The 24,133-nt window shown below is 36.1% G+C and overlaps 1 protein-coding gene across 1 annotated transcript in view; it reads left to right on the plus strand.

The window, feature by feature from the left end:
• The window catches only part of fat2 (FAT atypical cadherin 2), an 85,427-nt gene that overhangs the window by 24,741 nt on the left and 36,553 nt on the right, over window positions 1–24,133 (plus strand). Inside the window, exons 8-15 of the mRNA XM_058058907.2 lie at window positions 856–1,068; window positions 2,670–2,880; window positions 4,570–8,237; window positions 8,309–8,705; window positions 15,028–15,227; window positions 16,780–16,933; window positions 18,150–18,383; window positions 20,226–20,615. Coding sequence (XP_057914890.2) covers window positions 856–1,068; window positions 2,670–2,880; window positions 4,570–8,237; window positions 8,309–8,705; window positions 15,028–15,227; window positions 16,780–16,933; window positions 18,150–18,383; window positions 20,226–20,615 — 5,467 coding nt within the window. The remainder of the gene's footprint in view (window positions 1–855; window positions 1,069–2,669; window positions 2,881–4,569; window positions 8,238–8,308; window positions 8,706–15,027; window positions 15,228–16,779; window positions 16,934–18,149; window positions 18,384–20,225; window positions 20,616–24,133) is intronic.

Genomic DNA, 24,133 nt, shown 5'->3' on the forward strand with positions numbered 1-24,133 from the left:
TATATATATATATATTATTATGATTATTTTTTTATACTATACAGGCCTTCATTTCCTTTTGTAATGTAATGTAGATCATTCTTTGAAAATCATCTGATTCATTTTCATTTTTTTTTAATGGATAAAAATATTTGTGAAATGAAAAAATTTTTTTTGTAAAATGCATGAAAATTTTTTCTTTGGAAAAAAAAAAATTTGCAAGTGATCCCAAAATTTTCAGCGGTAGTGTACTTATATTGTGTCTTGGTAGAAAAGTTGTATTGAAATGAAATTTTAAATGAACTCTTTGGAATGGATTAATAACAAAAACTGTTATTTCACTGTAATATATATATATATATATATATATATATAATAATGGAGCTAAGGAATGCACCCGGATAGTCCACAACCAGGTTTTCCTGCGGCCAATCTTCGATATTCCTTTTGTAATTCCGACCCCCTACTTGAACGTTCCTGCTGCCAGGGTTAACGCTCAACCAAATTATAGCGTAGCATAACAATAACAAGTTCCAAATAATTGACAACCTTTTATTTCTTTCAGTTGTTATTCCGGCGAGACAATTTCCTGGCCTGAAAACATTTTCTGTAATTATTACGCACAATTTAACACAACAATGAGCCTCATTTAACAAAATAAAAGCACAGTTTGTTGTCATATTAGCACATTCATTATTGGCTTTGTCGACTACAAAATGACTTTTTACCCGTAAGAGGACTTGAAACAAGTTCAAATTTGTCTCCAAGTCCTTATGTGACCGACATGGCTGTCATGTGACTATAAAAAAAAAAAAATTTGCATGAAAGATGATTTTAAAGCCATTTAACTATTTTTTTTATGTGTCTATATTGAAGGTGAGGGTCCCCGAGGACACTTCGCCGTGGAAGGACGTTCTTCAGTTGGCGGCGGAGGACGCCGACGCCAACAGCAAGTTGGTGTTCTCCATCCACAGCAGCCTCCACCCTCACAGCACCAAGTTGTTCCACTTGGACCCAAAAAGCGCCATTTTGGTGACGACGGAAGAGCTGGACTACGAGACCATCCCTGTACACACGCTCATCGTCATGGTAACGATGGATATCTAGTATGTAGTATGTCAATGAGGATTAGTTTACACTGAAATAAAGTGACGGGAATAAGTACTATAGTGGAATAAATGAGTTATATGTCCATGAAACACATAAATGAGTCCGAAATGAGTCGAGTCAAAAATGACCCGGTCAGGTTGTTTTCTTGAAATATCTTTGTAATGAAAATTTTGCATCATTCCAGGTATTCCTAAAAAAAAACATGTTTTTAATATCATACCATTTAAATTTTTAAATTAGCTTTTATACATTTTAAGAAATTTTAGTTTTTGTGTTACTACTCCAACCTTCCATAAGTGGGTCAAAAATGACCTGTCAAGGTTGGTTTCTTGAAATATTTTTGTAATGAAAATTTTTCATAATTTCATATTCTAGGTATTCCTAAAAAAACATGTTTTTAATATCATACCATTCACATTTTTAACTTGGTTTTTATAAATTTTAAGAAATTTTAGTTTTTGTGTTACTACCCCAACCTTCCATAAGTGGGTCAAAAATGACCTGTCAAGGTTGGTTTCTTGAAATATTTTTGTAATGAAAAATTTTCATAATTTCATATTCTAGGTATTCCTAAAAAAACATGCTTTTAATATCATGCAATTCACATTTTTAAATTAGCTTTTATGAATTTTAAGAAATTTTAGTTTTTGTGTTACTACCCCAACCTTCCATAAGTGGGTCAAAAATGACCCGGTCAGGTTGTTTTCTTGAAATATCTTTGTAATAAAATTTTTTCATCATTTCATATTCCAGGTATTCCTAAAAAAATATGTTTTTAATATCATGCCATTTGCATTTTTAACTTTTATAAATTTTAAGAAATTTTAGTTTTTATGTTACTACCCCAACCTTCCATAAGTGGGTCAAAAATGACCCGGTCAGGTTGTTTTCTTGAAAATTTTTCATCATTTCATATTCCAGGTATTCCTAAAAAAACATGTTTTTGCTATCATACCGTTTTTAACTTACCTTTTATACATTTTAAGAAATTTTAGTTTTTGTGTTACTACCCCAACCTTCCATAAGTGGGTCAAAAATGACCCGGTCAGGTTGTTTTCTTGAAATATCTTCGTAAGGAAAATTTTTCATCATTTCATATTCCCGGTATTCCCAAAAAAACATGTTTTAATATCATGCCATTCACATTTTTAACTTACTTTTTATACATTTTAAGAAATTTTAGTTTTTGTGTTACTACCCCAACCTTCCATAAGTGGGTCAAAAATGATCCGGTGAAATTTTTCATCATTTCATATTCCCGGTATTCCCAAAAAACAAGTTTTTGCTATCATACCATTCACATTTTTAACTTTCGTAAATTTTAAGAAATTTTAGTTTTTGTGTTACTACCCCAACCTTCCATAAGTGGGTCAAAAATGACCCGGTCAGGTATTGAAATATCTTTGTAATTAAAATTTTTCATCATTTCATATTCCAGGTATTCCTAAAAAAATATTTTTAATATTATCACATTTTTAACTTTTATAAATTTTAAGAAATTTTAGTTTTTGTGTTACTACCCCAAACTCAGTCGTGGATCTAATGATTATTTTCCCCACTGTTCATGATGTTGCATTCAGGTGCGCGACCAGGAAATCCCCGTAAAAAGGAATTTTGTGAAAGTGATCGTTCACGTGGAGGACTGTAACGACCACGCGCCCGCGTTCCTCAGCCCCCGCTACCAGGCCACCATCTCCAACCTGGCTCCCTCGGGTTCCGAGGTCGTACGGGTGAAGGCCCTGGACGGCGATATCGGCAGCAACGCCGCCATCGCTTATTCTCTGCATTCCGGTAAGCGGGAAAGGAGAATTTGTTTCTCAGTTCGGTTCGACGTTCGCGTTCATTACCCCCCCCACCCCCGCCACCCCCACCCGCACGGCCGCAGCCATCAAATGTCAGGTACTTAACAGCTCCGTTGAAGCCGAGTGCTCAAGGACACGATGATGACTCCCGAGAGTGTTTCTCAATTCCCCCCCCCCCGGTTGTGATTGTCTGTTTGGGATTTCCTCGGCTCAGACCAGCTCTCCGTTGTTTTATTGTTTTATTTGCACCCCGTACAGAACATCCTAGAGAAATATCCACGGCTTCACAGGGATTTGTCTTTTATCCCGGAGACGTGGATGATCACCTACGAGCAAAGCAGAGCACGCCGCGTGATCACCAGCTTACCAGCTTCCTGCTTCGTGTGATTTATCCGTTACTTCTTCAACAGACCGTTCGTCTCTGCCGGCATTATTGTTGATGCAGCATTTTCTTTGAATTAAATGGGAAAAAATAGAGTGAGTGTAGAGTGGAAAGTCGATGCAGCAAGGATGCGCCATTATTCTTTTTTTTGTATAATAATCTCTGGAATTAACCACGACAACAAAAAGCAAGCAGTCCTTAAAAAAATAAATAAAATATTTAAAAAATACATAAAATATTTGTAAAAATAAATAAATTATTAAAAAATATATATGTTTAAAAAATTAAATAAAATATAAAGAAAATAAAACAAATATCCTCTTTTTTTCTAATCATCTCTGGAATTAACCCCGACAATTTGTCTCACAAAAAGCAAGCAGTTCTTAAAAAAATGAATAAAATAAAAAAAAATATATATATATATATTTAAATAAATGAATAAAATATAAAGAAAATAAAACAAATATCCTCTTATTTATAATAATATCCAGAATTAACCCTGACAATTTGTCTAACAAAAAGCAAGCAGTCCTTAAAAAAATAAATAAAATATAAAAAAAATACATAAAATATTTTCATAAATATTTTAAAAATAAATAAATTATTAAGAATATATATATATATATTAAAAAGAAATAAAATATAAACAAAATAAAACAAATATCCTTTTTTTTAATAATAATCTCCAGAATTAACCCTGACCATTTGCCGAACAAAAAGCAGTCCTTAAAAAAATACATAAAATATAACAAAATAAATAAAATATTTAAAAAAATAAATAAAATGTTTAAAAAAAATAAATAAAATATAAATAAAATAAAATAAATATCCTCTTTTTATCGAATCATCTCCAGAATTAACCCCGACAATTTGTCTAACAAAAAGCAAGCAGTCCTTAAAAAAAATAAAAATAAAATATTAAAAAATATATATGTATATTTAAAAAAAATGAATAAAATATAAAGAAAATAAACCAAATATTTAAAAAAATAACAAAAATATTAAAAAAAACAAATAAAAAACAAATATTTAAAAAAAAAATATTTGTAAAAGTAAATAAAATATTTAAATAAATAAATAAAATATTGATTTTGGTGTTAAATGTCCAAAATTAAAAAAATTAAATTAAATTCCAGGACAAGCGCTTTTGTGGATGAACAGGATGTGTAACACTGACAAGGAAGTGTCTAATTTTTTCAAGCTTACAGTTTTTAAGCTTATTAAAGCTTAATCTTACATATTTTATCAGCTTACAGTCACAAATGAGTTCATCTATTCCATCTATTTCCTCCCCAGGCAACGTCAACAACATGTTCTCTATAGATCAAGTCCTCGGCTCCATCACTGTCTCCAAACCTGAGGACCTCCAGCATCAGGACCAGTACCACCTCACAGTCAAAGCGACCGACCAGGGCTTCCCTCAACGCAGCGACATCTGCTCCATCCACGTCTACATCCACATCTCGGACCACACCCCGCCTACTTTTCCATCAGATGAATATTTAGCGGAAATCAGCGAGCTGAGCAACTTGGGAACGTCGGTGCTCACCATATTTGCCGCCAGCCCTGCCGCGGTGTATTATGGGATTGAAAGCGGGGATCCGGACAAAGTGTTTCATATGAACCGATACACTGGTTTGATATCCATTCAAAGGCACCTTGACTTTGAGAAGTGTTCCTCATACGAGCTGAAGGTTTCAGCTTCCACCAGTTCCGGTTCTTCGTCCATGACGGTTGTTTACGTGTACGTTTTTGACGAGAACGACAACGCGCCCGTTTTTGGGCGGCGGGAGTACGTAGGGTTTATAAGCGAGGCAGCACATATCAGTAGCATGGTTCTCGAGGACCTGAACGCACCTCTGGTGATCCAAGGTTCAGATCTAGACCAAGATGAAAATGCTCTACTGGTCTATCAGATCATGGAAGAAGAAGCCACGAAAGTGTTCAAGATCGACGCCAACATGGGAACCATCTCATTAGTTGCTCCACTCGACTTTGAAACCGAGACTGAATATCGTTTCAGCGTTCAGGTGAAGGACTCCGGGGAACCGTCGCTGCATGCAGAAGAACCGGTCAAGGTCATCGTAAAAGTTCTGGACCTCAACGACTCCCCGCCTCAATTCACCACCGCCACTTACGAGCAATCTATCATATTCCCGCCGGTCCCAGATACAGAGGTGGTACGCGTCTCGGCCCATGACGCCGACTCGTCAGTGTCGTACAGCATCACGGAAGGGAACTTGAACAACGGTTTTTCCATACATCCCACCGCCGGAGTCATAACTGTTGGGAATGTGACTGATTTTAAAGACTTTTACCAGCTGATTATTCGAGCTTCCGATGGTCTTCAGAAGGACTCGGCTATCGTCAGGGTGAACGTAACCAACGTAACCGAAAGCGGTCTCGGATTTGAGCGAAAAACGTACTCGGTTAGCGTTTCCGAAAATCTAAACAAAGTCAAAACGTTAGCCGCACTGAAACCGACTGGCTGTTCTTTGAACGAACCTTTGTTGTATTCCGTTTTGAACCCAACGGATAAGTTTGAAATTTCCCGTACTTCCGGAATCATGCGAACTACAGGGGTGCCTTTTGACCGGGAACGCAAAGACGTGTACGATATCGTGGTGATGCTACGAGATACCAGGGTTCCGCCAAGAACTGCCACCGCTTCGGTCAAAGTATTTATCGACGACGTTAACGACAATCCGCCTCAGTTTCTGAACCTACCTTTTTCCATGATGATATCCGAAGACGCGGAACCAGGAGATGTTCTATATCAGGCGACTGCGACTGATAAAGATCTGGGCGAAAACGGATCCGTTGTGTACTCACTGGAAGAGGATTACGGACTCTTCAGGATTGATCCGGATATCGGTGATATTTCCCTGCAAAGACCTCTTGATTTCGAAGTTCTGAATAAGTACGTATTAACGGTTCTCGCCATCGATGAGGGCGAGCCAAGTCACATGACCGAAGCACAGCTCAGTATTCAAGTTCGGAACAGATCAAACCCGGTTTTCCAAACTCTTTTGTATCCACTGAAGGTTCCTGAAAACGTTCCTCCATTCACAACCATCTTACACGTTCAGGCCAGGAACCCTGAAGGCTACCGTCTGATTTATAACCTGATGGAGGAAAACGCCTCAAAACATTTTCATATCGATTTCAAAACCGGCGCTCTGACTGTCGTTAACGATCTGGATTACGAAAGCCAGATTCTTCATGTGCTGACAGTACGAGCGACTGATTCCGTAACCGGAGCGTTTTCCGAGGCTTCAATCGAGGTAGAAGTCGAAGATGTAAACGACAATGCGCCGTTTTTCTCGCAGAGGAAATACACCGCCGATATCACAGAAGGACTTCCTGTCGGTTCCTCGGTTCTGCGGCTTTCAGCCTCGGATTTGGACTCTGGTAGAAATCAGGATATGACTTTCCAGATCGTGAGAATAGAAGGCAGCGAAACAGAGTTCTTCGGTGTAGACCGTCACAGTGGACTCATCTTCACCAAACAGGTTCTGGACCACGAAAGCACGAGTCACTTCCAGTTGAAAGTCAAGGTTGTGGACAACGGAACCGTCCCACTCAGCGGCGAAGCCTACGTTTTTTTAAACATCACCGACGTCAACGACAATCCGCCGCATTTTGTAAACTCGCATTTCGAAGCCACGTTGGATGAAACCGCAAAGTGCGGCCATATTGTCATCAAAATCCAAGCGTCTGATCCCGATGTCAGCGACGCCAATCATCTCAAATATAAAATCCTCTCAGGAAATGAAGGTCGGTACTTCAATATAAACGAATCCTCAGGGATAATCTCCTTCTCGAATGTTTGCCGGAAAAACCTCGACGCGTACTACAACCTGACGGTGTCGGTCTCCGACGGCGTCTTCCAGAAGAGCGCACCGGTCAACATCGATATGATAAACAGCAACCGACACAGTCCTTATTTCAAACAAAACATCTACGAAGCCGAACTAGCGGAGAACTCCGAAGCTGGTACCCGTGTGATCCGCCTTGCCGCCATCGACCCTGACGACGGTCCCTACGGAAGCGTTGACTACACCATCATTAACAAGCTCGCAGATGAAAAGTTCGCCATTGACGATAACGGACAGATCGTTACGACCGAACCGCTAGATCGGGAAAACCCCGACCAGAGAGTCATCGCTATTAAGGTGATGGCGAAAGACGGCGGCGGGAAAGTGGCTTTTTGTACGGTGAAGATAATTCTCACCGACGATAACGACAACGTTCCGCAGTTCAAAGCTTCGGAGTATCAAGTCGCCATTCAGTCAACCGTCAACAAAGGATCGCCCGTGATTCAGATCATCGCTTACGATGCGGACAACGGGAAAAACGCCGACATCACCTACACGGTCGATGAGGCGGAAGACGTAACGGAGGACATCATCGAGATCAACCCGTTCACCGGCGTCGTTAGCGTCAAAGAAAGCCTCGTCGGCATGGAGAACCGGATCTTCAACTTCAAAGTAAAAGCTCGTGATGGAAGCCTCCCGTTCTATAACTCCACCGTTCCTGTCCAGGTTAAAGTCCTTCCTCCGGAAGTTCCTCTACCAAAATTCTCAGAACCGCTCTACACCTTCTCAGCCGCTGAGGACATTCCCGTCGGTACGGAGATTGGTTCCGTGAAAGCGGAATCGGATATGCCGCTCATTTATAGTCTGGTCAACGGCAACACGGTTGAAAGCAATAAAGATAAGGTCTTCAGTTTGGACAAGGAAAGCGGGACTTTGCTTCTTCAGAAGAACATAGACCACGAAAAAACAAAATGGTACCAGATAGACGTTCTGGCGCAGGGGAACCACAATGGAACCGATGTAGCGTCGCTGGTGTCAGTCAATATCCAAGTCCAGGATGTCAATGACAACCAGCCTGTGTTTGATGCAAACCCTTACAGGGCCTACCTGGCGGAGAACATGCCTGCTGGAACCACCGTCATCCAGGTACGAAAGTACAAAACCCATCGAGAACATTTCAAAAACCGATTTTGAGTTCTCGATTTCTTCATCTCCAGGTGACCGCCAATGACCCAGACACGGACACCAACGGTCTGGTGACCTACAGCCTGGAGGATCTACTTGACGACACCACGTCCAATATCACCGAGATGTTCTCCATCGACGGCGACACAGGTTGGATCGTTACAGTCCGTGAGGCCGACTGCGAATCTTCAAGGGTCTACCGATTCTACGTGCTCGCCACCGACCACGGCGGTGACGCCAAGCTGTCGTCAAGTGTCCTGGTGGAAGTGACGGTGACGGACGAGAATGATAATCCGCCGAGGTTCACCGAGGATGCGTACCGTGGATCGGTGGTGGAGAACAGCCGACCCGGGGAGGTCATCGTGTCCATGACGACCACGGATGCAGACTTCTCGTTGGAGAACCGCCTCGTGACATGTTACATCACAGGTGAGTTTATTGATAAATTTCTCTAGAAATTCCGTGTGACGGCTGAACGGAAAATGTGGAATTGCAAGTAAAATTGGAATTTTTGACATGTGGAAAATACTATACGGTATACTATAATGATGATTGATGATAGAAGGGTTTGAACGGCTTCAAAAATTTCAATTAAAATGCGGAATTCATGGAAAAGTCGGAATTTTTGGAATGTCAAAATTTGCCTGAATGTTTTGGTGCGGGAATGGCTTGAGTTGGTGAAGAAATGTGACGGTAATAATCATTTAGCTGTTCAAAGAAATTTGTTTCCTGGAAAATTTGGAATTTTGGGAATCTCAACTGGTAAATTGTCAGTGGGAATACGAATGATCTTCATTGTTTTATGTTGGAATAGAATGAATCGGTTGAGAAATGTGGTAGTTGAAAAAATTCACATGGCCAAAAGAAATGTTTTTCTGGAAAATTTCAGGAACAGTGGGAATTTGCGGAATGTATGAAAATATAGCCATCGTGTTCTGAATGATTGGAATATTTCGATGTTATATTGGTTTGGATTGGTTGGGAAATGTGTAGTAGTAAGAATGCACACATTCAAAGGGAATTCTTGTTTATGGAAAATGTGGAATTTTGGGAATCTAAACTGGTAAATTGTCAGTACGAATACAAATGAGCTTCATTGTTTTATGTTGGAATAGATTGAATTGGTTGAGAAATGTGGACGTTGAAAGAATTCACAAGGTCAAGTGAATTGTTTTTCTGGAAAATGTGGCATTTTGGGAATCACCACAGAAGAATTTCAGGAACAATGGGAATTTGGGGAATGTATGAAAATATAGCCATTGTGTTCTGAATGAATTTTGTTCACATGGTCAAGAGAAAATGTTTTTCTGGAAAAATTTCTGGAAAATTTCATGAACAATGGGAATTTGCGGAATGCATGAAAATATAGTCACTGTGTTCTGAATCAGCGGAATATTTTGATGCTACACTGGTTTGGATTGGTTGGGAAATGTGGAGTAGTAAGAATGTACACGTTCAACAGGAATTCTTGTTCATGGAAAATGTGGAATTTTGGGAATCTATCACCTAAAGTGGAAAGTTGTCAGTGGGAACATCCTGAATGAGCTGTCCTGAATCTTGCAAAAATCCTGCATTCACTGTCAATGGGAATTTTGTTCACAAGGTCAAGAGAAAATGTTTTTCTGGAAAAATTTCAGGAACAATGGGAATTTGGGAAATGTATGAAAATATAGCCATTGTGTTCTGAATGATCGGAATATTTCGATGTTATACTGGATTGGATTGGTTGGGAAATGTGGAGTAGTAAGAATGTACACGTTCAAAGGGAATTCTTGTTTATGGAAAAAATGTGGAATTTTGGGAATCTAAACTAGTAAATTGTCAGTAGGAATACGAATGATCTTCATTGTTTTATGTTGGAATAAATTAAATCGGTTGAATAATGTGGTAGTTGAAAGAATTCACAAGGTCAAGGGAAAAAAAATCTGGAAAATTTCAGGAACAATGGGAATTTACACGTTCAAAGGGAATTCTTGTTTATGGAAAAGGTGGAATTTTGGGAATCTGAACTAGTAAATTGTCAGTAGGAATACGAATGATCTTCATTGTTTTATGTTGGAATAAATTAAATCGGTTGAATAATGTGGTAGTTGAAAGAATTCACAAGGTCAAGGGAAAAAAAATCTGGAAAATTTCAGGAACAATGGGAATTTACATGTTCAAAGGGAATTCTTGTTTATGGAAAATGTAGAATTTTGGGAATCTATCACCTAAAGTGGAAAGTCGTCAGTGGGAATGTCCTTAATGAGCTGCTTTGAATCTTGCAAAATTTCTCCATTCATTGTCATTGGGAATTTTTTTTGCGGAAAATTCAGAATTAACAAAAATGTAGTATTTTTTGGAACACATCAATAGATGGTAATCAAAAACAATAATTGATCAAGCAAAATATTAGTATGATGATGTATCTACAGCGGTACGGAATGTTGCATCCAATGAATGTAGCTAATTTCCTGATGTGGTTGTGTTTTCCATCCCAATCATTCTTCCGTTGAAGTTTTGCAACGCAGCGGGACCTGCGGGAACGTTAATGAGGTGAAATGAAAATCTCTGTCAATCTGCCCTAACCGAGGATTGATATGATTTTATTGGTCTCCGATTAATCACAAAGAGGAACGCGCTGACAAGCGCACCCGGAGTGAATACCAATTGCATCCCCTGCAGCTAACAACAACAACAAGAAAGTCACAAATGAATGCAAATCCTACATTTTTCCCTGCAGACAGTCCAACAAGTTCTAAAGGAGCTCACTGTCAAAACAGCGTTTTGGGAAAAATGTAAGTCGGGAATCTTTGCACCGGAATTATTCATAAATGCTAGGTGTTAGCAGGTGCTGTCACCGTGCCGTCAGATGAAGCAGAAGCTGAGGCAAACACTCGCTATTAAAGTTGCCGGCCTGCAACTGGAAGGTCATGATCGGAATTATTCACCATTCCGCGGATAGAACACGGCAAAAATGGTATGAAGTTCTACCTGCAGGTTTTTTTTTGTTTTTTTTTGGGGGGGGGGGGTGTTCTGCATACTGATGCTTCACAAGCCTAAAGCCCGTCACTCATGATGAAGAGAGACAGCATCGTTCCGTTTTTTTTCCCATCCTCACAGACAATCCTATGACGGCGACATGGTGACGGAAAGAAAAAAGAAATTTTGGGAATCTAAACTAGTAAATTGTCAGTAGGAATACGAATGATGTTCATTGTTTTATGTTGGAATAAATTTAATCGGTTGAATCAATTGAAAGTAATTTGGGTAATAGTAGTGTAAAGGTAACTATAGGGGTGTTACTTCATGTCTAGAGGGCTCTAATAATGTTCAAAAACATAATTAGAAGGTTATGAACAAGTTTCCTATGTAGTTTTGTCTATTTTTCTCTTATTATTTCTATTAATTTGGTAATACGAGTCTAAAGGTAACTATAGGGGTGTTACCCCATGTCTAGAGGGCTCTAATAATGTTTAAAAAACATATTTAGAAGTTTGTAAATCGGTTTTGTAGTTTTGTTTTATGTAGTTTTGTCTAATTTTCTCTTATTATTTCTAGTAATTTGGGTAATTGGTGTCTAAAGGTAACTATAGGGGTGTTACCTCATGTCAAGAGGGCTCTAATAATGTTTAAAAAAACATATTTAGAGGGTTGTAAACAGCTTTCCTATGTAGTTTTGTCTAGTTTTCTCTTATTATTTCTAGTAATTTGGGTAATTGGTGTCTAAAGGTAACTATAGGGGTGTTACCTCATGTCAAGAGGGCTCTAATAATGTTTAAAAAACATATTTAGAGGGTTGTAAACAGCTTTCCTATGTAGTTTTGTCTAGTTTTCTCTTATTATTTCTAGTAATTTGGGTAATTGGTGTCTAAAGGTAACTATAGGGGTGTTACCTCATGTCAAGAGGGCTCTAATAATGTTTAAAAAACATATTTAGAGGGTTGTAAACAGCTTTCCTATGTAGTTTTGTCTAGTTTTCTCTTATTATTTCTAGTAATTTGGGTAATAGGAGTCTAAGGGCAACTATAGGGGTGTTACCTCATGTCTAGAGGGCTCTAATAATGTTTAAAAACATATTTAGAGGGTTGTAAACAGGTTTCCTATGTAGGTTTGTCTAATTTTCTGTTATTATTTTTAGTCATTCGGGTAATAGGAGTCTAAAGGTAACTATAGGGGTGTTACCTCATGTCAAGAGGGCTCTGATAATGTTAAAAATCCTACCTAGAAGGTAATGGATGAGTTTTCCATCCTCTTACTATGAAAATATTCCATTTAGAAATAAGAAATCTGGCAAAAATGTAATTACTAAGGTTGCGGTCTGGTGTCAATTAACGTCAATAAACGAGGTATTACTGTACAATATATACCGTGTGTACATTACTGTGTATTCATGATATTTCCTGGGCTTTTTTGCCATCTTCTGATATTCTGCAAAATGTAAAAGTATTTTTATGTAAGCAGACATTTGTTAAGTCCTCTGGTGTGGATGGAAGTTGATGTTTTTTTTTCTCACACTGCAGTAAAAAATTTGTGTTTATGAAAATATTCATGTTCATGTGGACCTTACATTCCCGACATGTGCTTCTGACACATAGGTGTGCGTATTGATTCAAATATTCATACATTATTCAACACAGAAATGAAAAGCTCGGATGTTTTTCTTTTTTTTGCCGTGGAACAAAATGGAGCATCTTTTTTTTTTTTTTTTTTTTTTCTTTTCCCTCCCTAAAGTTTAGTATGAATTTATAAAGAAGTCATTGTGCATTCTAGCTAATAATTAAAGAAATGGAAATGAAACACCCCAAGGAGAGTTTAAAAAGCACACAATAAAGTGCTTCCGTCTGTGATGTTAATAAAAAAATGTTCAAAACCGCCAGCGACAAAGTCAAACAGCACTTTTTCAATTGTTCTTCAAAAGAGGTCATTTATATTCCAATAAAGAAGAATTTTGCTGCTTTAAGGAAGTGGACCTAATAGCGGCGGAGAAGCGATGCTTTACTGCTGCCGGAGCCAATTCTCCTTAATTGAGTACAGCAACGGGGAAGCAAATTTACATGAATAATAAATGTTGGCGATTCTACACAACCGAGAAGCTCGTTTCGGTGCCGCTGCCGCGTGATTCACGTCCAAACGGAAAATATTCATAAATGCACAAACCCTCCAAAGGGAGGTTGAAGGTAGCATCAGATGTGTTGGGGGACTTTGGTGTGGTTCAGATTTTCACTCGACGCCCCCCCCTAAAAAAAATGTTCTCCACTGATTTTGGATCAACATTTGCAATAAAAGTCCCTTCTCTCACTCCCCATTGATGAATGATAATGGCAGATGGAAATGGGAGTGAATCATGGTGCATTCGGTGGCCGTCAGACAATCGCCACACACAAACAACATAATCAGTGAAGCATACACACAAAAGCATGTACAAATTATGTTTTTTTTTTAAAAACAGTGGTACAAGTATTCTGTACAATATACTCTGTATTATCACATATTTATAATAATAATAATAATAATAATAATAATAGTAATAAGGGATTCCGTTTTATATAGCAATTTTCAAGTTTCTGTCAAGAGTGAATTGAAGCTATTATTATTATTATTATTCACTGGGGGTGATAAGGTACATCTGCGGTCACAGCTGCCTTGGGGGTCAGACCCACAGAAATTTATAAATTATAAATTAAATTATAAATAAAAAACCCCCACCAATTTATAAATTACTTCTGACTGAAAAAATATTTTGAATAATAAATAATAAATAATAAATAATAAATAATAAATAATAAATAATAAATAATAAATAATAAATAATAAATAATAAATAATAAATAATAAATAATAAATAATAAATAATAAATAATTTGTAATCTTTTTAATATGCCATTTTAATTTTGTTTATATTTAAAAAAATAATATTTTGTACATAATGTATAGTATATATTCATATCTATTTTTATATAATACTTTTATGCATTTTCAAATATTTTGATTATTTTTTCTTTTTTTGAATATTATTTATATATTTGTTTTTTAAACAAAAATCAGCAAAATTGCATAAATTTGCGTGAATTTGCAGAAAATTGCGTAAATTTGCGTAAATTTGCGGGCATTTGCGGACATTTGCGGACATTTGCGGAAATTTGTGGAAATTCGCGAATTCTGAATCGCAAATGTACAGGGATCCACTGTAAATATTAAGATATGGAAACACCGAATCAGGGTCATTTTTCAATTATCAAAAACCTGATTGGGAACTCTGGTACAGTGGTACGAAAAAGTATCTGAACCTTTTGGAATATCTCACATTCCTGCATAAAATCACCATCAAATTTGATCTGATCTTTGTCAAAAGATCCCACAGTCAAGAAAAAATGTCAAGAAAAATCACACAGGTAAGAAAAACAGTGTCTGCTTGAACTGAAACCGCCCAAACATTTGTAGGTTTTCATATTTTAATGAGGATAGCATGCAAACAATGGTTAATTCTGTTTAACACATTATTAGAGCCCTCCTGACATGCAATAACACCCCTATAGTCACCTCAGTGTTTTTTAACATGGAGATGATTCATGTTATATCACATAATTTTGTTGTCATGGAGCTGTGACATTCAGGTTCATTCAACGGGGCATTTGAGGTAATTCAATGGAATTCAGTGGAATCCAACATTCCACCACCAGCCTGAATGTGGGTTGCGTGATTCAAATAGCAAGAAAGACCAGGTGGTGTGTTTGCTCCTCATGCTCGCTGTCTGTCATCGCACACCCAGATGGAGACCCGCTGGGCCAGTTCGCTATCATCCATCAGGACGAGGGCGAGTGGGGATTGATCGCCAAGGAGCCTCTGGACCGTGAGGCCACAGACGGATACGCGTTGAGGATCACTGCCACCGACGGGAAGTTCCAGACCCCAGTGAGGGTGGACGTGCACGTGTTGGACGTCAACGATAACAGTCCTCAGTGTGAACAGGTAAAGGTACCGTCGGTTTTTGGACTTGTTGTGCTTCTTCATGCTTTGGAATGTTGAAGAAAACATTTGAAATGTTTGCAAAGTTAATATTACGAGATTGTAGTAGACATAAAAAAATCCCCCCCCCCAAAAAAAAATCTTAAAAAGCTTATTAGCCTGCTTTTGCCCTTTTAAATAAAATTTGTCAGAGCCTTTTTTTGTAAAAAAAAAAAAAAATCAATAAAAAAAAAATTTTAAGCTAAAAAAATATAAAATTATTTAGGGGGTCTCATGAAAATTTTAGGAGGGCTGGGGCTGGAGATGCACAGGATATAAATGATTGTAGGAGACATAAAAAAAATCCCCCCCCCACAAAAAAAAATCCCAAAAAACAAATAAACTAGCTTATTAGCATGCTTTTGCCCTATTAAATAAAATTTGTCAGAGACTTTTTTTTTGTAAAAAAAACAAACAAACAAAATATATAAAAAAAAAATTTTTGAATCTATAAAAAATATCAAATTATTTAGGGGGTCTCATGAAAATTTTAGGAGGGCTGGGGCTGGAGATGCACAGGATATAAATGATTGTAGGAGACATAACCACCCCCCCCCAAAAAAAATCCCAAAAAACAAATAAACTAGCTTATTAGCATGCTTTTGCCCTATTAAATAAATTTTGTCAGAGACTTTTTTTTGTAAAAAAAAAGAAAAAAAAATTTTTAATCTATAAAAAATATGAAAAAAAATATGAAAAAATCCCCCCCAAAAATCCAAACAACAAATAAACTAGCTTATTAGCCTGCTATTTCCCTATTAAATAAATATTTTTTTTTAATCTTTAAAAAAAACTTTTTAAACATCAAATTATTTAGGGGGACTCTAAATAAAGAAAATTTTAGGAGGGTTGAAGCCCCCCTAAAAAAGGCCAAACACGCAACATGGAGGCCGCTGCTGTACGCACACTTTCAAAAAATGGAAAAAATAATGTCAGAAAAATGTGAGCAGTAAAACAAAGACATATAAACTCTAAAATAAACTTGTTATGATTTTTAATAAATTTTTTTTGACAGCGTCTTTTACATTTACAGTGATCACTTGGTTTTCATTCGTACATAAACTGAAACGTTCAAAAACCGTTGACTTTATTTTCATAAAATTACATCTGTTTTTTCATTCATTTTATTAATTTTTGTTCATTTAAAAAAAACGTCTTTATGGTACAACTTTTTTTGTCTCGGTATTTTATTTTTATTCTTATTCTTTATTTTATTAGATGATTAGAAAAGCCATTTAAAAATCTAAACTAAAACTAAAATCTCTTACCATGCTGTTAACTACTCCCTTCAGAGAGCAACACAAACTGGGGTCTAACAAGGACACAAAAACGCTGCACAAATAATCAGAGAGTGTGTAGTTTAAGACAAATTATAGCTATGCTTTAACATGAAAATATTCCGTATATTAATAAGGAATCCTACTTTACAGATAAGAGAGTGATAAATGAAAAATTACTGTAAAAGTACAGTAAGTATATATCCTGTTTAAAGTGAGAAACGTGATTTTGCTTGCAGTTGATCTACACGGAGACGCTGATGGAGAATTCTCCCCCCGCCATGTTTGTTCTGAGGGTCTCGGCGTCAGACGCGGACTCCGCCGCTAACGGACAGATCTCTTTCAGACTGCACGGCCCCGACGCAGACAAGTTCCGTCTGGACCCGAGGACAGGTAGGACAAAGGGCGGAGCGCCGCTTTGGAACGATACCATCAGGAAGCGGCGGCTCAGAGGAGAGTGAAAAAATGTCCGTATTTTCTTTTACTCCTCGTCTCTGACATCCATCATACTTTGGTTGTGTCATAACACTTGGATGTCTTGGAGTGATAACCGTATCCGGGAAAGATATCGCACGATATCGAAGTCGGGATGAAACTGTTCCAAGTACGATTACTTTTCCGTCAAATTTTATGTCAATGAATCAACATTTTCAAAGGTAACAAAATATTGTGTGTATTATGATATGATATCCCATCACATAAGCTTGTCATCACATGCTAGCTTATCACCGCTTCAGCTAGGGTGGGGCGACGAGGGGGGGGGGGGTCCTGTTTTAAGTCCTGTCCCACGTAACAGCTTTGTTGAAAAAAAAATCAAAAAAAACAAAGTTAAAATTGTTTTAAGCCACTATTAAATTAAAGTAAAATAAAGTAAAGTAAAGTAAAGTACACACAATCTATACTGCGAAACCGCTGTTCGAGCTCTGCAACCATTCTGTCCAGTGGACAGTGCTCAATTATATAATAAACATTATTATTATATTATTAATTAGCCTATACGTAGTTATTACTATCATTATTTTTCTTCTTCTGATTATTACTATTATTACTTATTGGCTTGCTTATTAGCCTGATTTTGCCCTATTATATAAAATTTGTCCGATTTTTTTGTTTAAAAAAAATTAAATTAAAAATTTTAATAAATTTTTTTATAAAAATAAAATTCTATAAAAATTAAAAAATATATAAAAATATCAAATTATTTAATGACACCACTGGGTTTGAATCAAATTATTTGTAAATAATTTGGGTCGCTGCATCGTGGTTGGTTAGCGGTTAGCGCACAGACCTCACAGCTAGGAGACCTGGGTTCAATTCCACTCTCGACCACTCTGTGTGGAGTTTGCATGTTCTCTTTCATGTTCATGCGTGGGTTTTCTCCAGGTATTCCGGTTTCCTCCCACATTCCAAAAAAAACATGCTAGGTTAATTAGCGACTCCAAATTGTCCATAGGTATGAATGTGAGTGTGAATGGTTGTTTGCCACCAGTCCAAGGTCCGGCACCCCCCACGATAAGCGGTAGAGAATGATTGTAGTCAAATATTAGCATTAGCCATGTTTACGTAACAAACATGTCAAAGTATTTAATGCCACACGGACCCTCCGCAGGGGAGCTGTTCACCCTAGCGGTGCTGGACAGGGAGACGGTATCCGAGTACACCCTGGCGGCGACGGCGACGGACGGCGGCGGCCATTCCTGCCAGACGGACATCCGGTTGAGGATCCAGGACATGAACGACAACCCTCCCCGCTTTTCGTCCAGTCGCTACGAGGTCACCGTGTTCGACAACACCACCGTGCGAACGCCTATCGCCGCAGTCTACGCCAAAGACCCGGACGCAGGTAGGCCACCGAAGAACCCGAAACCAGGTCTAGACACGTACAGCTCCCAGGTCCTTGCAGGGTTTTGAATACCAGCTAATGCACAGGCCTGTCTTTTGTTTGTTGAAGGTGCTAATTGTCATGCTAGACATAATAGCACACTGTGTTGGGTCTTTGTCGACCGCCCACCTGATTGGTACCACATTCCAGGTGTGTGTGTGTGTGTGTGTGTGTTGGGAAATCCACTATCAATCTTTCCACACCAACGAACACCAAATAAAAACCGACAACATCCCAATAATTTTTATTTATGAACAAAGCTGCTATTATTCGCTGGCTCCTGTTCCTTCTTGTCTCGACAGATTCCCGTGTGTGTGTGTGTGTGTGTGTGTGTGTGTGTGTGTTGAAACACCAAAGTAAAGCGACAGCGAACACGCACCCCCGTCGTCTGATTCAAGCCATTTTCACCCCGAATGTTTCATCATCCTTTACCGCCACTTGAGAAGAACATGAAATGTGCCAACGCCGCTGACTCACGCTGATGGAAACGCTTCAAAGCGCTAAAAGTACCGCTAATGTTGGGGGGGGGGGGGTCAAAATGTTTACATGTGGACTTTTAAATGCGACGTTTAGGTTTACATTGTGTTTTATATTCTGACTGATATGGAAGATTCATTTTTTCATTTTCTTATTTTCGTCATTTTAATTTTTTATCATTTTCTTATTTTCATTTTTATCATGTTCATTTTCTTATTTTCATCTTTTTCTTATTTTCATTTTCTTATTTTTATTTTCATCATTTTCTTATTTTCATTTTCATCATTTTCTTATTTTCATTTTCTTATTTTCATTTTAATCATTTTCTTATTTTCATTTTCATCATTTTCTTATTTTCATTTTCTTATTTTTATTTTAATCATTTTTTTATTTTTATTTTCTTATTTTCATTTTTATTATTTTCATTTTCTTATTTTCATTTTTATTATTTTAATTTTCTTATTTCCATCATTTTCATTTTTATCATTTTCTTATTTTCTTATTTTCATCATTTTCTTATTTTCATCTTCTTATTTTCATCATTTTCTTATTTTCATCTTCATCCTTTTCTTATTTTCATCATTTTCTTATTTTCATTTTCTTATTTTCATTTTAATCATTTTCTTATTTTCATTTTCTTATTTTCATTTTTATTATTTTCATTTTCTTATTTCCATCATTTTCATTTTTATCATTTTCTTATTTTTTTATTTTCATCCTTTTCTTATTTTCATCTTCATCCTTTTCTTATTTTCATCTTCATCATTTTCTTATTTTCATCATTTTCTTATTTTCATTTTTATCATTTTCATTTTCTTATTTCCATCATTTTCATTTTTATCATTTTCTTATTTTCTTATTTTCATTTTCTTATTTTTTTATTTTCATCCTTTTCTTATTTTCATATTCATCATTTCCTTATTTTTATCTTCATCATTTTCTTATTTTCATCATTTTCTTATTTTCATTTTTATCATTTTCTTATTTTCTTATTTTCATTTTCTTATTTTCATTTTCATCATTTTCTTATTTTCATCTTCATCATTTTCTCATTTTGTTATTTTCATCTTCATCATCTTCTTCAGCTTCTTAATCTTCATCTTCATTTTTATTTTATTATTTTTTTATTTAAAAGTGAAATAAAATTCTATTAAACTCTATTTTTTATTTCTTTTTTCTTCACTGTAAAGCGTCTTTGAGTACTAAGAAAAGTGCCATACAAATAAAATGTATTATTATTATTATTATTATTATTAAATAAAACTAAAAAAATAAAATAAAACAAAAATAAATAAATAATAATAATAATTATAATATTTGTTCCAGGTATCAACGCGGAGGTAAGGTACTCCATCCTGGCTGGCGACGCCGGGTACTTCTCTTTGGACGAGTTTTCCGGCATCCTGCGACTGGAGCGGCCCTTGGCCCCTGACACGCCGCCCAGCTTGGAGCTGAAGGTGAAGGCCACTGACCGAGGCCTCCCTCGACAGCTTCACTCCGTTGCCACGGTGACCGTGGACGTGGTGTCCCTGGAAGACTACCAGCCCGTCTTCCTGAGCGCAGAGTACGCGGCCCAGGTTCCCGAGTCTTTAGCCGTGGGCTCCGAGGTGCTGAGCGTGTCGGCCCTGACTAGAGACGGCTCGGGGCCCGATCCCGTCGTCTACCGTATCGTGTCCGGGAACGAGGACGGACGCTTCTTGCTGGAGCCAAAAACTGGTAAGAAGTACTTCTGTGTATTCTGTTTCACTTTGGTTCCTAGTATCTTATCCACTGGACACAATTAGAACAACCACGAGTAGATTAAAAAAAATGTCGACTTTTGACACGCCACATCGTCCGCCGGCTTGCTCCTCCCCCTAAATTTAATTTAATTTAATTTAATTTAATTTAATTTAATTTAATTTAATTTAATTTAATTTAATTTAATTTAATTTAATTTAATTTAATTTTAATTTGTCACGTACAAGTACTAGTATTGATATTGATATTGAGTGTACTGATGCAAGTATTGCATTTGAGAGACAGCCAATGAGGCGTTCAGGAAATCTTTAAAGCCGTAAAATTCGATTCAAATCTTCATCCGAGGGTTCAAAGGTCGGCCCTGTTGCACGCGGTGCTAGTTATCCTCTAGTTACTATGGCAACCAGGCGCGGGGTGATTGATGAGGAACCTTTTATCTTCTTTTTTTATTTATTTTAAATTTTTTACATTTTACATTTTTTTACATTTGAAAATTTTTAAATTTTAAACATTTTAACATTTTAACATTTTAACATTTTAACATTTTAAAAAATTTAAAAATTTAAATTTAAAAATTTTAAAATGAAAAAAACTTTACATTTTAAATTTTTTACATGTTTACATGTTAAAATTTTTAAATTTTAAACATTTTAACATTTTAACATTTTAACATTTTAACATTTTAACATTTTAAAAAATTTAAAAATTTAAAAATTTAAAAATGAAAAAAACTTTACATTTTAAATTTTTTACATGTTTACATGTTTACATGTTAAAATTTTTAAATTTTAAACATTTTAACATTTTAACATTTTAACATTTTAACATTTTAACATTTTAACATTTTAAAAAATTTAAAAATTTAAAAATTTAAAAATTTAAAAATTTAAAAATTTAAAAATTTAAAAATTTAAAAATTTAAAAATTTAAAAATTTAAAAATTTAAATTTTTTAAAATATAAGATAAAAGGTTCCTCGTCAAATTTTACGGCTTTAAAGATTCCCTGAACGCCTCATTGGCTGTCTCTCAATCATTTTTAAATTTTTAAATTTTTTTATTTTTTTTTCAATTTCACATCAACATTTTCAATAAAAGCTGTCAATCAGTTCCACAATCGGTCATCCATTCAGAAAATGAACATATCCGACTGTTGTTTTTTTTTACGTCTCGACTCGCCGGCCGGCTGATGTTTTAGCTATTTGGCGTAACAAGTGCGATGAAGCGATGCCGAGGAGTCAAGTTATGTTTTTTAATGTTGTGTTTTTCTTTTTAGCCGAAGAGCAGCCGAGTTGCCTCACAGCACAAAAACAAACCGAAATGACTTCACACTTGAATCCATATTTGTCCCTCCAAGGCGGCCTGGGGGCTGAACTCTGTCTGCTCTTGTGCTTTTTTTTCACTTATTGATTTATGCTAATCGTAGCGCACATTTAAATAAATCATTGTGTAATATCAGCTCCTGTTTGTGCGCAGGGGCGTCACTCGGTTCCGAAGACGGGGGGGGGCTTAGCCCCCTGGAGATGAACAGGATATAAATTAATGTAGCGGACATTCAAAAAAGTCCAAAAAACAAATAAACTTGCTTATTAGCCTGCTTTTGTCATATTAAATAAAATTTGAGATTTTTTTTGTAAAAACAAATAAATAAAATCTATAAAAAAAATTTGAAAATCAATAAAAAATATAAAATTATTTAGGGGGGCTCAAGAACATTTTAGGAGGGCTGAAGCCCCCCTAAAATAGGCCTATTGACACCATTGGTGTACATGAAAAAACATATTTTTAAGAAATGTAAATTTAAAAAATTTAATTAAAAAAATCAAATATAATTATAATAAAACAAAAATTAGAGCAAAATTAGGAAATTTTTTTGTTTTATTTTTTGGTTTGTAAACATTTGTAAAATTTCCAAAATATGTGAAAACCAAATTTGCAAAAAAAATGGATTTGAAGAAAATTTCAGCAAGTGCAAAAAAATTTAATTTCAATTTTAGTAATTTTTTTTAGTGTTGTAAACATTTGTAAAATGTAGATAATTTTTTTTTTCTTTACAAATATTTTTTTTATTTTTAATCAATTTGTTGTTTTTTTTGTTCAACTTTTTTTGTTCTACTCTGCTCATTTGAGGGGGGGGGATGCTGGAGCCTATCCCAGCCGACTTTGAGTGAGAGGCAGGGTACACTCTGGACCAATCGCCAGGAAACTTAAAAAAAATTATAATAAAAATTAGAGCGAAATGAGGATTTTTTTTTTTTGGTTTGTAAACATTTGTAAAATTTCAAAAATATGTGAAAACTAAATTTGCAAAAAAATTAAGGATTTGAAAAAATTTTAGCAAGTGCAAAAAAATTTAATTTAAATTTTTATAATTTTTTTAAAACTCTGGACCAATCACCAGGAAACTAAATTAAATAAAATAAAAAAATAAAAAATATTAAAAAATAAATAAAACTAAAAAAATAAAAACTAAAAAGGGAAGTCCTCCAGTATCCAAGGCTCCTCCTCTTCCTGTGGATCTTGGAGCTCATCGGTAGTCTCTCGGCGCTTCTAACGATCCATGTTTTATTGCTTTTAAGTCAGCGTGTGTACTTTTGGAGTTAAAACTGCAGTTCTTAACCTTAGTTTTACTTGATGGATTTCTGCCCTTCGGACACTTCTTAACGGGCTCGCCGCCGCCGCTTTGTTCAATAAATCGTTAAAAGGCGGGGCTTTTAGCGATAAGACGATGAACGGGGAAGCACAAGAACTAACATCGGCAAAAGGTTGGCTCGGAATCTTGATGACTTTTGACGGGAAGTTGTTTTTTTTTTTATTCATGATGCGAGTCGACGTCCGTGCGCGGAAAGAGTATGACGTTCCAGCGAGCGAATAAGATGTGACGCGTCTCAACAAAGCCGTACCTCAGGCAGGAACACTTTGGAGGTTTGTGCTTTTTTGATCAAAAGTCAGCAAGCAAATGAGGAGAGTCATCCCGAGGCCGGGTTGCCGTCTCCGTAACCCGGGGCAACAGGCCGGGATGAGGATGAGACAAATACTATGGAACAGGAGGACTTCAAGTTAAGTGGAAGTAAAGGGACTCAAACCCGCAGGGCGTCCAAAACATACCTGGCAACATTTGGGGAAAATTAAAGGAAATGTTTATTTTTACCAGAATTAAAGTCCTCACTGTTTACAGTTTACAATGTTATTTTACTTGTGTGCTTTTATTTTGAAGGCCTGCCTTGATGTGATAATGAATGTGAATCTTCATATTTTTTTTTAACAAATTGAAAATATGGGAAAGGATTATGACGGCAGAGCAGATGGAAAGAAGGGAAATATGTGCAAAACTGCATTTATTATAAAAAAATTAATAATATAAAAAATACATTGATTAATATACGACTTTATACTGTATAATTTACATAAAAATATAGAATTACATTTAATTTATACATATATAATCCAATATAATAGATAATAAATATAAACCTATATTTTAAACTATTACTTA

Source organism: Doryrhamphus excisus, linkage group LG23 (assembly GCF_037039965.1).
Source record: "Doryrhamphus excisus strain RoL-2023G ecotype Guam linkage group LG23, RoL_Dexc_Guam_v1.1, whole genome shotgun sequence".
NCBI lineage: Eukaryota > Metazoa > Chordata > Actinopteri > Syngnathiformes > Syngnathidae > Doryrhamphus > Doryrhamphus excisus.